We start from the raw sequence: 16138 nt of genomic DNA, 5'->3' as shown, positions 1-16138 counted from the left end.
ATATTCTCCAAGTAAAATGGTTGCAAACAGTTTTGGGCATATTCTCCTGGAATAGAGATCTTTGAAAAATAATTAACCTAAATGGATTATGCTATACATTTGATTCATTTTTTAAATTTTTCACTTAGTATGACTTAAAATCTTTCTGTAGCAAGACACGCAAACCTAAGTTATGGTTTTACAGGCTGCATAAAGTTGTATTAATACAACATGCTTCGCTGAACCCTCTCCCCCATACAGGGACATACAGGGCATACCCGTTTCCTGTGATTCAATACTATAACTAACGCTACAATAAACAGTTGTGCTAATGTGGATAAATAAATTCTCAGAAGTCGATCAGGGGTGAGGGGGGTGCGATTTTCCGCTTTCACGGCTATTGCTGAATGGCCAGGCACACACTAAATCATTCTATGGCTTTATTTTCTCCATTTGTAAAGCAGGAAAATATCGATGGGCTATCAGGTTACTCCTGTAAAAGTCTTGGCTAGCCTGAGAAACACGAGGCCAGATCATTTTATGTGACATTCAGTCAAAGACACTGGGTTTGTACAGAACTCCAAGTCAGAGCTTTGGCTGGGGCCAGCTTATACTGATGGCTCCCGGCCAAGCGGCTGGTCCAAAAGCCTCAGGAGAGCAGGGTGTGCGGGTCCTCGGGCCAAGGAACAGGGCTGCTGTGTCCAGGAGGACTGTATGTTTACCTCCTCAGGTCACTTCTAGAGAAAAAGCATGTTGTTGTGATCAGAGGATAAAGAGAAAGGGATCAGGCCCACTCCAAGGTCATGGCAGAGACAGAGGTCAAACACCGCAGCCTCAAGACCCGAGTTGGTTCTGGATTTCTGCTGCTTTCCTGGCTCCAACATATTTCCACGATGAGGCGCCAAGTGTCACCGAAGATTTTTATCTTTGAAAATGCTCTTCCTCTAACCACGGCAAATGCAGAAGGCGGACTTGAGAAGGACTCTCTTACTCTAAAAGTCACTCTGAAATCCTTCACGGCCACCTCCAAATGCAACATTATCCAACAGAACCTTCTGCGATGCTGGAATTGCTCTCTGTCTGCTCTGTCCAGCGTGGGAGCCACTAGCCACATGCGACCTTTGTGATCCTGGAATATGGCTGAGAAATGAAAATGTTCACCTTGTTTTCTTTTCATTAATTTAATGTAAATAGTTACAGATGGCTGGTGGCTCACGCTGGGCCGAGAAGCTATTAGACTTTGGATCTAAAGTGCCCCTCGAAGGCTGGGTTGCTCATGCAGCGATGCTCAGAGGTGGAGCTTTTGAGAGATTGGCTCGTGAGGGCTCTGACCACATCAGTGGATTAATCCATTCATGGATTCACAGCTGAAAGGCCTACGGGGAAGTGGTGGAAACTGTAGGAGGGGTGGTCCTTGAGGCTGTGCCCTTGGGGACTATATCTTATCTCTGGACCCTCCCCCACTCCTTTCTACCTGATATGAGGTGAGCAGCTGTGCTCCACCGTGTCCTCTCTGCCATGACATTCTGCCTCAACACCGGCCCATAGCAATGGAGTCAGCCAACCACAGACTGAAACCATGAGCCAAAATAAATCTTTCCTCCTTTAAGTTGATTTTTCTCAGGTCTTTTGTCACAGAACCAGAAAGCCAACACAGCAACCGAAATGGTTTCTAAAGTGCAGGTGCCTTTTGAGTCCAAATCTCTCAACCAGCCTATCTAAAAAGACAGGCCACCTCTCCAGCTATCGCATAATAAATACAGGGATGTACAGCCATGAGCATACCATGGGCCAACGTCTCAACTGTGACCTGTGGCAGTCCCTGCTTCCCTCTGGCCACTCGCTGCTGTACTCCAGACCAGGAGACACCACGGTCCACTTAAGCCTGTGGAAGAAAAGATGCCCTCAACTCATCCTTCATTCAACCAACATCTGGGACAGGTGTGCCACGCGGCACTGGTGCCACAGAGAAATAAGAGGCAGAGGGAACAAGTGGGCAGCGGGTGCAGGGAGGAAAACACACACACACACACACACACACACACACACACACGGAGAAGAGAGCAAGAAAAGTCACAAACGGTGTGCTGAGCATTCATGGGCACTGCAACAGGTTGTTCCATTCCTTGAGCTGAGTCAATAAGACACATCAATGTCAACGGCAACGTGGTGTGAAGTGAGTGGGCCACCATCAGAGGACTCGGGGAACTGCAAGGGGCCTGTACTGGGTTGAGCCTCCACTCCCATCTGCAGATTTGCAGATGTAAACCTGAGGAGCCCAGAACTGGACATCCCCCGGCCCACTGCTGTGACCACTCTGTTAAAACCTTAAATGAAGAAACTGTATAGATCCCTCTTATACAAGACCAAGAAGAAAAGAAAGTTCTGGAAGGCAAGGAGTCAATGAGGTACTGAGGAGGCAATCCCCTTATCAACAAGGAAATCCGCTTGTGACCACACACAGACTTTTGCCATCGCTTATCATCACTCAACACCAGTTCCCACGCCCCAGAGAAAATTCAGTACCATCAATATAAGATTACACCTTCTCACAAATGGATGGAAAGTTTAAGTTTTAAAACACAAATGACTGATCTTTAAACTAATAATACTTTATCCAAAATGCTTGGGACCATAAATTCATCAGATTTTTTTGATTATTTACTTTTCAAAATAAATTATTATTTATTTTTTATTATTTATTTGATTATTTATAAAAATATTTATCCAATATTTTTTGGAATATTTACACAGACTTTCCTGGCTGAGCATCCTAATTCAACAATCTAGAGAGCTCCAAAAATCCATAGCATTCAACAAGTTCTGGATTTTAGAGCATTTCAGATTTTGGATTTTGGGGTTAGTAATGCTTGACCTATATTTTGATATTAATACATATTTTACCTACACTATTGAGCACTTACAGCAGACCTGACATATTTAAATTATTCCTAATCTTCATCATTATCCTGCAGAATTAGCATGGCTCTCACTATTCCAGAGATGGATAAACTGAGGCTCGGTGGCCAAGTACTGACCCAGGATTCTAACCCAGACCTTCTGGGGTCTGAGGTCCACACTCTAACCCAGTGACAAACACCCTGGGGCTGTGCACGATGCCCATGAAACCCTCTGAGTGAGTTTGGGTGGGAGCTGGTACTATGGATGAGGTTTGGCTGGTAATGTTCAGACAGCAGAATTGTTTCCCCAGACACAATGGATTTTATAATTGTTTATGGAAGTAATCGAGATGGAAATTAACATTCCCCGAGTAGACATGATTTTATATCATTGAATGAGGACAGAACACAGAAATGAAAGCCCATTTGCATTTTTGACTTCTAGAAACATCCATCTCTGGCAATGAGGGTACTTGGGAATTAACTGTCCCAGATATGCCAGGTAGAAAAATCAGAGGTGCATTTACCCCAATTTCCCTCATTTGATTTTCTTGAGACTGCCTTTTGTCAAACACTCTAACAGGACTTTGTTGGTGGTGGTGTTGTGCTAGGTATGCAAATTGGGGCCTGGGACGTGCTAAGTGTGAGCTCTACAACATACACCCCAAGAGTCATTTTTTTAAACACTTATCACAGTGCCTTGGCAGAGGAGAGGGAGAATCAGAGAGTAAACGATTGAAATGAAAGAATGTCATCTGTAATTCCAAACAGATATGGATGTGCTTGCAGGTCTGAGAAAGTCAGACACTGACAGTGTGGCTGCGCTAGGAGGACCCAGCCCAGAAGGGGCTCTGACACTCAGGCTTCCCTTCAACCCTTCTTTGCCAACACCAATGCAGGCTTAGAGCCTAACTGAATCTCTCAAATAAAGCCAGAATGGTGCTCCTTTGCCTTCTAAGAGATGTGGAAAACATGACATTGGCATTTCAGGGGTTCTGTTTGCATATAGAGAAGCTGAGCTGGTGATGTAGGTTGGAATTTACTGAGCATTTACTATGTGCTGGGCAGTCGACCAAACACCAGGCATGTATAGTCTTCATCTTTACAGCAACCGAATATGCTACATAACATTATCCCCACTTTCCAGATGAGGTTTGGAACATTTCCATAGTGTTACTTAAGCAGTGGTTCTCAACTGCTTAAGAAGAGAGGAACACTTTTAAAATACATCGGTACCTGTGTTCCACCCCGAGAGGTTCTTAAACCCCTAGCCCTAGGATGCAGCCTGAGTACCCAGAGTTTTAAGAGCTCCCTGGGTGATAAGATTGAAAACCAGTTTGGGGTGTTGCTCGGTGGTAGAGCGCTTGCCAAGCATGCGCAAGGCCCTGGGTTCCATCCTCAGGACTGGGGGTGGGGGTAGATCAAGAACCACTGTACAAAAACAATTCACTGGAGGAGGCAGAAGGAGGACCAGACTCCCCCAATCCCAGGACCTGAGGCCTTAACTGCTCTCTGTGCTCCCTGCTGACATAAAGAACATGAGGTGACAGGTGACAGTGTTCAGTACAGTTGTTCTAGGAAATCTAAGCTAGACTAATTCCACAGCCTCCCTCACAGTTCTAGGTCTTTCCACAAAGGGGTTAACGGGAGCTCTCTGTGTGTGAACCGTGCCCACTGCCTGGAAGGCCCTCTGCCAATCTTCCGGTGACAGCATCAGAGCCCTGCAGCCCTGGACAGCACTCTTCATCCCTAACAGACCAAGAGTGCAGACTCCCTCTCGTTCCAGGACTGGCTTGGTCTCCTGGCAGCAATTTTTGCTAACAAATCTTTTCAGAAATCAAACCCAGACATGTTTCCTATTAGATCAGAGAACAGCTTTCAATGTAAACAGCGCTCAGATGATTACCCAAACAGACTGAGTTCATTCCAGAAACGCAGAGCCCTGTGTGTACTTAAAGTAAGTGCTCATGCGGTTACCTTCTGCCAGACCGCCTCACTCTCAGGCCCGCTCCACGGCCGTCTGTCCCCCACTCTTCCTCCCCACAGCCGACAGGAACCACTGCAGTGGTCTGCCTCCTCAGATGGACAGGAGCGAAAAGAACAGGCTGGGCCTGGTGCACTGTCCCTCGTCTGCTCATCTAAAGGCTCAGATCATGGAGAAAGCCATTCCCCAGGCCGCATCTGCCTGGTTGATATGACTTCACTGGATCATAAGCATTTGATGTTAACCTCTCCTTCTTCAGCCCTCCCTATGGAGGCTGGCAGAGTGGCTGTGCCCATAGTAGGCCCAGGTTTTGTTTTTTAAATGGATTCTCTTACACTTACACACACACACACACACACACACACACACACACACACACCTTAGAGCCAAAGGTCTATGAGGTCTACCATGGACATCTGCTCTTCTTTGTCCTCTCACACCCGTGCTATCATCCTAGATCTACAGATTTTGACTTTCCTTGTTTCTGAAATGGCTGGATTGGGGATGAAAGGTTCCCTTGAAAACAACAAATCCAAGATCGCTGCAAGTGACAGATCCAATTCAAATGAAATTCAATGTCCATGACTGATCCTGCCCACAGATAAACCCTTATCCAACAGAATAGGAGAAAAATCTCTGAATTCACAGTTCTCTCCAATCTCATATTTCATGTTAAAAAGTTTTCTTTTGTGAAAATTGCTAAAAGGATAGATGTTTTTACAAAGTATTTTATCCTTTTAATTTTATTTGAGAAAGAAAATGTTATTCCTGATTTATTGCATCTTAGTCTGCTTTTGCTTGCCTATAGCATAATGCCACAGACTAAGTTATAAAGAAAAGAGGTTTATTTTAGCTCACAGTCCTGGTCCAAGATCAAAGGACCATATCTGATTAAAAGTGTAGATTTTAAGAGTTTTCATCACATACCAAAGGATAAGCATGTGAGGTAATGAAACGTGTATGCATATTAGCTTGATTTAGCCACTCCTCAATGTGTACGATTCTCAAAACAGCAAACACTGTGACCAGCGATCCAGGTTTGGGTTGTCTGCAAAGAAACTGAAATCAGTAAGCCAACTAGCCATCTGCACCCTCAAGGTCATTTCAGCATTGTTCACAATCGCCATGATAGGAAGCAGCCCAAATGTCCATCAAAGGATGGACGGAGAGAACACATGGAATAAGATGTGGACAGATTGGAGGACATCATGCTAAGTGCAATGAGCTAGGCACAGGAAGACAAATACCGTGCAATCTTACTTACAGGTGGAATCCACACAAGTCTCCCTCATAGAAACAGAGCAGAAAGGAGGTCCTCAGAGGCTGGGGGACAGAAGCGGGGCTTGGGAAAAGAGATGTTGGTCAAAGCACAAAGTTTCATTTAGACTGGAAGAATAAGGTCAGGAGCTCCATCACACTGCATGGAGACCACAGTCAGTAATAATTACTGTGTATCTCAAAATTGCTACAGGAGATTGCTCACATTCTCATCCCAATAAAAGAATAAGTTGGAAAGGCAATGGGTATGGGGCTGGGGTTGTGGCTCAGCGGTAGAGCGCTCTCCTAGCACATGCAAGGCCCTGGGTTCGATCCTCAGCACCATGTAACAATAAATAAAATAAAGGTATTGCGTCAACTACAACTAAAAAATAAATACTTAAAAAAAGAAAAGAAAAGGTGATGGGTATGTTAACTGGGTTGACAACCTTTTTCTATAATGTATACTTAGCAAAATACATTGTATCCCGTAAGTACACACAATGTTATTTATCAATCAAAAGTCAATGTTTACAATTATGCATAATGATATCCAATTTTCATTTGTGTATTTTTAAAAATCAAGTCAAGGGCTGGCTCGGGGACGTAGCTCTGTGGAAGAATGCTTGCCTAGCCTGTGCAAGGGCCTGGGTTTGCTCTCCAGCCCTACAAAACAATATTTCTTCATCTTCTCAGTTCTACTATAAATATCAAGCCCCTCTAATTATTAAACAAATCTTCCCCAGAAAGAAACTTAATAATATGCAAAGCAGTCTTGCTGTAACACCTATGATCAGTGCCACGTGACACTCAGCTTCTGCACGCCCCAGCAGATGCCACACACAGCAAAGGGACAGAGCACAGTAGCCGGCTGTGGGAGGCAGTCACTCTGAATGATGAGCATTTTCCTTCCCGTGATTGGTAGAGGCTCTGTTGGTCACTTTCTTAGTTATCTGGTCACCTTCGTAGTGGCCCTAGACACTGCCCAGATCCTTGAAGTAGCAGAATGTGTCTTCACACGCAGGGCTCCATGAGCCCCCATGGATCAAGTTACACTCAACTTGTTCCTTTGTGATTCACCCCTTTGCCCTGTTTGGGATAGAATGTTCCATGGAAACGCCCTTTGGGTGTCCCCTTCTCTTGCTCTGCCTTTGGGTGTGGCCTTCCTAGATGTCAGTCAACCTGCTGACAGCTGGACATCAAGAAGCTAGACTCAGTCCCCTGAAACCTGACCCCTGGCCTCATTTGAATGGCTTCTCCTCAATAAAAGGGTCAGCACATGTTGGGTCTTGCTCTTTCTGTGGACCCTTAAGGTCAGAGGAGCCGTCACAGGACCCCAAAGAAAAAGGTATCTCTGTCTCTTGTGTGATTATTTCATGCAGCCAGTTCCCCTGGAGTGACCCTGAGTGTTTTTGTCATGAGGAATGTGACCGCCAGCTGCAGAGACGTGGCGGGGGACCGTGAGCAGGAAGCAGTTAGCGTTCTGTGACAGCCTCCCAGGCTTCCCGATGCTCAGCGACTCCTGCACTCCCAGTGGGGGACTCCTGTCCACTGAGGAGTCGGGCGCGGAGGAAATAATAAGCCTCGAAATGAGACCTGAAGCTGCCCCTAGCTATGATGTCCCCTGGATCATGTGTCATAACGTCTGCACTTGTCCTGAATCTAAAGAGATCTATCCCCTGGGGATCCTGATCTCTGAGATGGAGGCTTTGCCTTCTGAAAAAGCCACTCAGCCTGGACAGAGCCTGGGAGAGGAGACTCAGGACAGGGTGAAACCGAGACAGGCAGGTGAAGGCCCAGGTTCACACCTAAGGTGGCCAACGGCTACTCCCACAGCAACCTTACCCCACAGCATCGGCACACACGCCCCTGACGTCGGCAGCAAATCACTTGTGTAGGCCACATCTACTCCCTTGAGCACCTGTGTGCAGGCAGCAGCCGCATGTAGCATAGGAAGCCTTGCAAAGAAATGGAGGTCTTGAGAAAGAGGGAGAAGGCCAACATGATCCCACTAATCCGTCCCACTGGGGGTAGGAGGTGCTTTCAGGGGCTGGAAGCACACCCTCGGCCTGGCTGGCATTGACATTAGCCTCATCACACTCTCCTCTGCCATCTTCTAGGTGCCCAAAGCAGAGGTGGCTTCCCAAATTCGGGGTCCATCCATCTCCAGGTGTCACAGATGACTGGCAAACATTTGCTAATATGAAATAGAAACCAGTGTTCTAAAACTTTGAACCTAAATGCTAAAATAAGCAAATCACTGATTTTGCCATCATTATATAGGTCAGAAAAGATTCAAGGTAGAAGATGTATTAGTGCGTGAAGGCTGCTGTAACAAAACACTGCAAACTGGAGGCTGAAACAACAGATTTATTGTCTCACTGCTCTAGAGTGCGGAGACCCAAGATCCAGGTGAGGGCAGGGTTAGATCCTTCCAAGGGCCGTAAGGGAGAATCTGTTCCAGCTGTCTCTCCAGCTGCTCCTGTTTGTTGTCCATGTTTGACACTCCTCAGCTTGTAGATGCACCACTCAACGTCTGCCGGGGTGTTCGTAAGGCATTTCCTCTGTGTGTGTGACTGTCTGAATTTTCCCATTTTATAAAAACACCAGTCATATTGAATTAGAGCCCACCCTAATGAACTCAATTTAACTCAATGACTCTATTTCCCAACAAGAGATTCCGAGGTCCTGGAGTTGAGGGGCACACTTCAATCCGTAACAGAATGGAATCTCAGAGATCCAGGGATTTCCAAATTGTGTTTTAGGGAGCACCAGCTTTTTTTGTGGGTGGGTTACCAGTGATTGAACTCAGGGGCACTCAACCAACTGAGCCACATCCCCAGCCCAATTTTGTATTTTATTTAGAGACAGGCTCTCCCTGAGTTGCTTAGCGCCTCGCTTTTACCGAGGCTGGCTTTGAACTCACGATCCTCTTGCTTCAGCCTCCCAAGATGCTGGGATGACAGGCATGCACCACCTCGCCCAGAAGGAGCACCAGGTTTTATAAATTCTCTTTAAGTTGAGAACCATCTGGTCCAGCACGTCTGAGGAAATCTCAATCTCCATCCTAGGGCTTCACTACTAAAATACATTCTAGAAGCATCTACTGTATGCCAGGCACAGAGCTCCCCTCGAGAATCCAGAAAGAAGTCTGGTCACTGTGGAGGATCCACAGTTTTCTTGGGGGGTTGGAGTCAATGCCAGGGCACTGTAGTGAGAACTAAGAGGGGGACCCAGTCACTGAGGGGCTTGGAGGAACAGGGAGTGAAGGGGACTTCCCGAGGAGAGGCCTGGCTCTGTGTGTGTGTGTTCCTTTGTGAGGAAGGCTACGTTGCCGTGGGATTTGGAAACTTCAACTTTCTTTCCAAAGTTGTTCACAATGTCCTTCCTTGGTGGGAGACCCATAAGAGCACAAACAGTGAGGGGTTGGAGATCACAGGCACCCCCCGTTCCTCTAAGCATCGGCAGGTGTGGGTGGCGTACTCAGCGGAGATTGGCTGGACGAAGAGATGCTTCACAGCTTCACATCCTGGCTGGGAGGTGCTTTATTTTGATTGACACATAGTAACTGCACATAGTATCCATATTTACAGGGTCCAGTGTGGCATTTCAATACATGCATTCAATGTATGACGATCAGCCAGGGTAACTGGCATTCCAATCATCTCAACATTTATCATGTCTTTATGATGGTAATATTCAAAAATCCCAACAAACCACGAGTGGTTTTAAAGTATTCAGTTAATTGTCATCAGCCAGAGTCATCCTACGGTGCCAAGAGCATTAGAAGTCATTCCTCCTGGCCGACTCCACCCCTGCACCGTGGCCCCCCTCTCTCCATCCCTCCCTCCCTCCCTCCCTCCCTCCCTCCCGCCTTTCGGTCTCTGGCAACCACTATTCTACTCTCTGCTTTCATAAGAGCCAACTTCTTTTAGTTTCCCCACATAAGTGAGATCATGCAGTCCTTGCCTGCATCTGGCTTATGTCTCTTAACATAATGTCCCCCAGTTCCATCCAGGTTGCCGCAAATGACAGACTTCGTTCTTTTTTTATGGCTGATGAGTTTTTAAAGTGCCTAGGAGTTTTCCAGGCAAAGACACTGGAAAAAGACATCACCATCAAGAAGGCAAGGGGCAGAAAGGCACTGGACCCTTCCATTGGAGGCAAAGTCATTTCAATGACAGAGGACGAGGCCAGGGGTACGGGAGGGGCAGATGAAGAGGCCCTGGGGGCCAGGGAGATACTGAGGCATTTACAGTGTTCTTTCCAATCTGCAGAATTTCCCAATTTTGGTTTCTGCAGTTTCAGTTACCCATGGTCAACTGCAGTCCAAAAATATATTATATGGAAAATTCCAGAAATAAACAATTCTTAACTTTTAAATTGCTTGCCATGATGAAATCTCACACCACCCCGCTCCAGCCCACCCGGGATGTGACTCATCCCTTTGTCCAGCGTACCCAAGCTGTGTACACCACCCACACCTGCCAGTCACTCAGGAAGAACGGGGGTGCTGTGATCCCCAACCCCCTCGCTGTTTGTGCTCGGATGGCTCTTCCACCAAATAAGGAGACCATGAACAATCTTGAAAAGAAAATGAAAATTTCCAAGTACCATAGCAACACTCAGCCTTTCTCACAAATGCCAAGAGGGGATCTGCCCGGGAGATCTGCCTACTCGAGTGTGTTGCCCGCAGCAGGCCCCTGGGACATTCAACACGTTGTCTCCGCTCTCCAAGGGGAAGGAGAACCGTGCTTCAGATGCTCACAGGTCAAGTCGGTGTGTCAAGCCGCTAAATTGCCATGGATTTTTCAAGCTCTCTTTAAACAGCCTCCAACGGTGATGCTCTGCTCTGAAAACTGCTGGTGTCCAGCACCGGAGACTGAGCCAAGGCCTCTCTGAGGCAGGGGCTAATTTTAAATGCTGGGATACAAAGAGTGGTGGGGCCATTCGGCCCTCAGAGAACCAAGTTCTCAACCACCGGGGCCACCAGGGCCAGAGTCAGAATCAAATACAGATGCTCCTCTACCTCACCAATGTGTTGACAAGTGGCACGATGAAAATGCACTCATACCCCTCACCTAACCACCATCCCGACTCAGCACCTCAGCTGAGTGGCTGCCATTTCCCTCAGGACGGCAGGGCAGACTGGGAGCTGTGGTCACTGCGGTCACTGCCACTCAGCATCATGAGAGAGAGTTGAACAGGATACCTCTAGCCCAGGAAAAGATCCAGATCCATACTTCCAAGGATGGCTTCTACTGAGTGCATCCTGCTTTTACAAGGTGATAAAGCCACAAAATCAACCTGGACCGTGGTAAGTCAGGGACCATCTGTACTGGATTTGGGTTCCCACGATCCACAAATGCACACCAACCAACATGACAGCTCATACCTCTCTCCGCTTCCTTATACACCTGCAGTTCCCGCCACTCAGATACCAAGCTCTACCTGCCCAGGACAGAACTGTGGGTACCTAAGGCATCCAGGAGGCCCGTGCGTAAATTCTAGTCAAAGTTCACAGAAACTGTAAGTTTGCCAGGAAGAGACCTTGTACTTCCTTGCAAAGGATCTTTCCTCCAGGGGTAATTTTTCCTGACTGGGCCCTGGAGAAATGCGAATCAGCGATTGATTGAAGAGTCCGGTCCCGTTCTTCCAAAGTGAGTTGCCAGAGTTGTCCATGGGAGAAGGCACCCCAACCAGCTCTCTTCCAAGGGTTTTCCTCCATATTCTGAAATGTCAAGCTGAACCACAATCTCCTAACAGATTTTCTACACCTGGCCCAGGAAGGATCTGGCTCCTCACACAACATTTGGACTCAGTGTGGGGTAGTGGGGACAGCAGTAATCAAGAGGCGATGGTCATTAATGTTCACTGAAGTGCCTATTGAAAAGGCAGAGGGGACCCACTCTCTGTCCCATGGATCAGCACTGGGGTGGGGGGTTTTCTTGCTCTGAAGTCACTTTGAAAGGGATCTCGAGGACCACACCCAGGTTTGTCAGAAGTGATCAACCAGCGTGACCCTGAGTCCTCTCTCCCGGGGGATTTACACAGAATGTGCTCTGTTCCCCCAGCACATACCGGTGACCACAGGCATGAAGTGCTGCCTACCAGGGACCCTGGTCAGGAATTCACCGTCCTGGGTTTTTATTGTGGGGCTGTTTGTGTAAGCCAGCTGCCATGTCCCCGGATTCCAGCCTCCCAGATGGAAAGCAAGTGTCCGGCAGAAAGCACACGGTTTGCACAAGCAGTCCATGCACAGCCAACCCTCATGTCTTTTAGGGCAAGTTCTGCATCAGTGCAGTGAACTGTTTACCGGTCAGCTGCCCTGCAGAGCCCCTAAAGGTCAGCTTACAAGCAGGCCCTTCTAAGGACAACAGTCTTGGGCCTCTGCAAGGGAAAGAGGGCTCAGGCAAGGCATGTGAACCCGAGCATAGCGGCCTGGGGATCATCCTGCCACACCTTGACAGTCTCTCTCACCCATGGACTGGCCCATCTGACATGACACAGTGGTACTTGCTCTTGGTACACTCTTAACAACTCCTGCCAGGATTCTTAGTGGACATCACAGAACTCAGAGCCAGAAAGGTCCTTGGGTCCCTTCCCCTCAGGTTATAGGAGAGGGGAGCACCCTGTAGGAGGTTACATGTCAGTCTGACATTTAAACCTGGGGATATAGCTCAGTTGGTAGAGTGTTTGCCTCACATGCACCAGGCCCTGGGTTCAATCCCCAGCACCACAAAAGAAAAGAAGACCTCTCTCCTTTCCCAGACTCTCTGGCCCAGGCCTGGAAGGGCTTCTGACATGGACCAGGCCCTAAGCCACAGTCCTCCACCATGACCCACAGGCCTGGGAGCAGCTCAGAGGCATGATTCTAGGGATCTGCCTGGCTATGTAACTGGTGTGGTCAGGGAGGAGTAGCCTGACGCTCAGTCACACTCAACAACAGGCCGTGAGAACAGGCTCGAGGTCCGGCCACCTCCAAAAACCTGGAGCCACCCGGCAGCTTCCAGAGGCTGCGCAAAGCCCCTCCGAGAGGCTGAGGGGCAGATGGTGCTGAGGAAGCTCCGGGGGCCCTCAACTTGAAGCCAGTATCTTGGAGGATGGGAATAACCAAAGGCCACGCAGCTGGCCTTGGGCTCAAGCAAATGTGCCACATTGTCACTTCAGAGAGCAAGAGGACAGGTCACCAACAAAGAGAGAGGCATCAGACTGAGAAGCAAGAGCCAAGATTGGGCCATATGTACCGCAAAAGACAGGTGGGGCATGGGACTAAGGTCAGCAGACTAATCATCCTGGGTGAAGCCACCCTGGAGTGGGGGCTCTTACGATGCTGACGTGTGGCCCACGTTGTCTGTTGTCACTAGATCCCACCACCGCACGGGAGGGAAGCAGATGTGGGGATCAGGATGGGAGTTAAGACACTCTGGCTGAGTCCCTTCTGCCCACCCCTAGAGCTGGTTCCATTTGTCAGAGGACTTTTTGTTTAAAATTCAGAATAGTGGAGAAACGGCACCTCACCCATCGGGGTTATGTGACCATCACACAGGGCAATCCAGCTATGGTGCTCGGCAGAAGCCCCCTCCCCCATACGTTCCTGCCTCTCCCCAGGCTGCAGGCTCCCTCAAGCCCAGAGACCTCAGTCTAGCTGTTCTGTATCCACCCGAGCACCTCGCCAAGTGCTTTGTGTATAGCCAGCCTTGAATAAAGGGGTTTTTTTGCTCAGCATTCCTCACGAATTCTCTGAAGGGGAATTGTTTAGTCATTTGAAGATAAATAAATCTAGAAATTCAGGCAATAAGGTCCTTACTCCTTTCAATTCGTTCATTCATTCATATGGGCTCTCACTATGGGGCCCAGACTGGTCTCCAACTCCTGAGCTCAAATGATCCTCCCTAGTCTGGGAGTCCGGGGGTGGTGGCCCACTCCACTGACGGCTTCTAAGACGTCCTGAAGAAGACGATGTTTTCATAACTGGAGGCAAACAAGTGAGCTAGTATAGGTAGTGGCAGCAACTTACGTCTAGTGAGAAGTACACTAAAGTATTAATTGAACTTTTAACTTTTTAGAAATATATGTAAATACACATACCTATATAGATACAGGTAATTGGTGACAGCTGTCCATCCCACACCATCACATCCCATAACCTGTTTCCATGGCCCCCCACATTGGGAGAGCACAAACCCCCCTTTTGCCCTCATTATGGGTTGATCTGTCTCTCTCCAAAGGACACTGATGTTTCCAGCCCTGATGCCTGTGAATGAATGTCACCTTATTTAGAAACAGGCTTGTGGCAGAGGTGATCAGTTCAGGTGAGGTCATGAAGATGGGTCCTTGTCCAACCTGACTGGTGTGCTGATACGAAGGGGAAATCTGGGTGCAGGCAGATGGACATGCACACAGTGAGATCATTATGAAACCTGAAAGCAGAGACCAGGTGGTATATCTGCAAGCCAAGGAGCATCAGAAGTCGCCGGCAAACCCCCGAATCTACAGGGAGGCCTGAGCAGACTCCCTGGCAGCCCTCGGGAGGAGCCAGCCCTCTCAACGCCTTGCTATGTTGGGCTTCTGGCCTCCCAAGCCGAGAGAACACATTTCCGTTGTTTAAGCCACTCAGCTTACGGCTTGTTACGTCAGCTCCTGGAAGCAGATACGCCCCCGTCAAATGGCTGGGATGAACACCACCAATAAATCATCGCACAGAGGCGCATGCAGAAGGCCCTTGTTGGACTGAAAAGACACCGAGCATTGAGGGGACTTTATACTCATTGGCACCCCCCCCAAATCCTACCTCCTGGCCTCTCCATGACTACTTTTCTTCAAAGAAACCAAAGAGAAGACACCTTTCCAGGCCACCCATCGGCTCTTCAGAATGAGCAATGCCACCCTGCCATCGGCAAGCACACACGTTGCCACACTCACGTCACCCACAGAAAGGACGCTTCCCACTCTCTGTGCAAATCCACCGATGGTGTTCTCCACCCTCCCACATACTGCCTGGGACGCAGAGAGGAGAACTGGCAGCAAGGGACAAGGTCAAAGCTTCCCAGCTGCAGGAGGGAGAGAGGGATGGCCTCACAGAGGATACCAGAGCAGGGGTTGGGGCAGGGGGTGCTCTTCAGACCCCAGGACCTTAGCTTCACCCTCTGGCTATCACAACAAAGCCCTGGTTTCCCTGGGATGAAATCCTCGAATAGATACTAAATGCATTTAGGTGTGACTTGCTGCGCTCTGATGCTGTGGCTTTCATTGGAACCTAGCGTTCCGTCATCTGCAGCCTCTGATCTAAACCCCTCTGCCCGTGAGGCTGTCACACGGGGGCTCTGCGCACACACGCAGGCACAGCTCCCATGCCGTCCTGGCAGGTGTCTAGCCAGAAGCACACACCTCCTGGAACACTCTGGAAGCTTGGCAGCGAGCAGAGGTACCCCTGGAGGTGTGGGGTGGGTTGAGTTTCTCACCCGCTCTGAGTCGAGTTTTACACCCGGGGCTCGCCATTTCCGAAGTCCCTATCACGACGTCACCGTGGTAATTCCAGATGCCCGTCCTGGGTTTGGTTTCTTGAAAGGAAAGCCAACCCCGGCTCACAGACACCAACAGAATGGTTGCCGGCCGGGAGGCCCCTGGGGTGGAAAGGCCACCTCTCACTGGCTTCAGGACACCGGGGACAGGAACAGGTGTCAGGGAGACACCTAGGCTGGCTCACCCCAGGGTGACAGCTTGCAGGGCAAAGGGGGGGCCTGAAGCCAGAACCCCAGCAACCTGAGGTCCTGCTGCTGCCCACCAGCAGCACCCAGCGCGGGCCACCCGACGTCCTGTGGACCTGGGAAGCCAACTCGGAACGAAACGAACGTCTCAGCCAAACAAAGCACAGACACCCACACAAAGAGCCACATTCAATCTCCAAAGGCACCAAAGGTCAAATTGCCACGGACCCGCCTCGTGTAGGTGTGGCGGTGCCTCCTACGGGAACCCAGCTGAGAGGAGGAAAGCCCGTCAGTGGCCCAAAGCGACC

At 48.9% G+C, this 16138-nt stretch overlaps 1 protein-coding gene across 2 annotated transcripts in view; it reads right to left on the bottom strand.

The window, feature by feature from the left end:
* Positions 1 to 16138, bottom strand: part of GFOD1 (Gfo/Idh/MocA-like oxidoreductase domain containing 1) — a 104085-nt gene that overhangs the window by 60055 nt on the left and 27892 nt on the right. The window contains exon 2 of one of the 2 annotated variants that reach the window (XM_081296314.1): positions 6128 to 6205. The exons of the other annotated variant lie outside the window; for it this stretch is intronic. Coding sequence (XP_081152440.1) covers positions 6128 to 6155 — 28 coding nt within the window. The 5' untranslated portion in view covers positions 6156 to 6205. The remainder of the gene's footprint in view (positions 1 to 6127; positions 6206 to 16138) is intronic. 2 annotated transcript variants of the gene reach the window in all.

This window comes from Spermophilus citellus (genome assembly GCF_964194105.1).
Source record: "Spermophilus citellus genome assembly, chromosome: 5".
Taxonomy (NCBI): Eukaryota; Metazoa; Chordata; class Mammalia; order Rodentia; family Sciuridae; genus Spermophilus; species Spermophilus citellus.
This window is presented reverse-complemented; position numbering and strand designations above follow the sequence as displayed.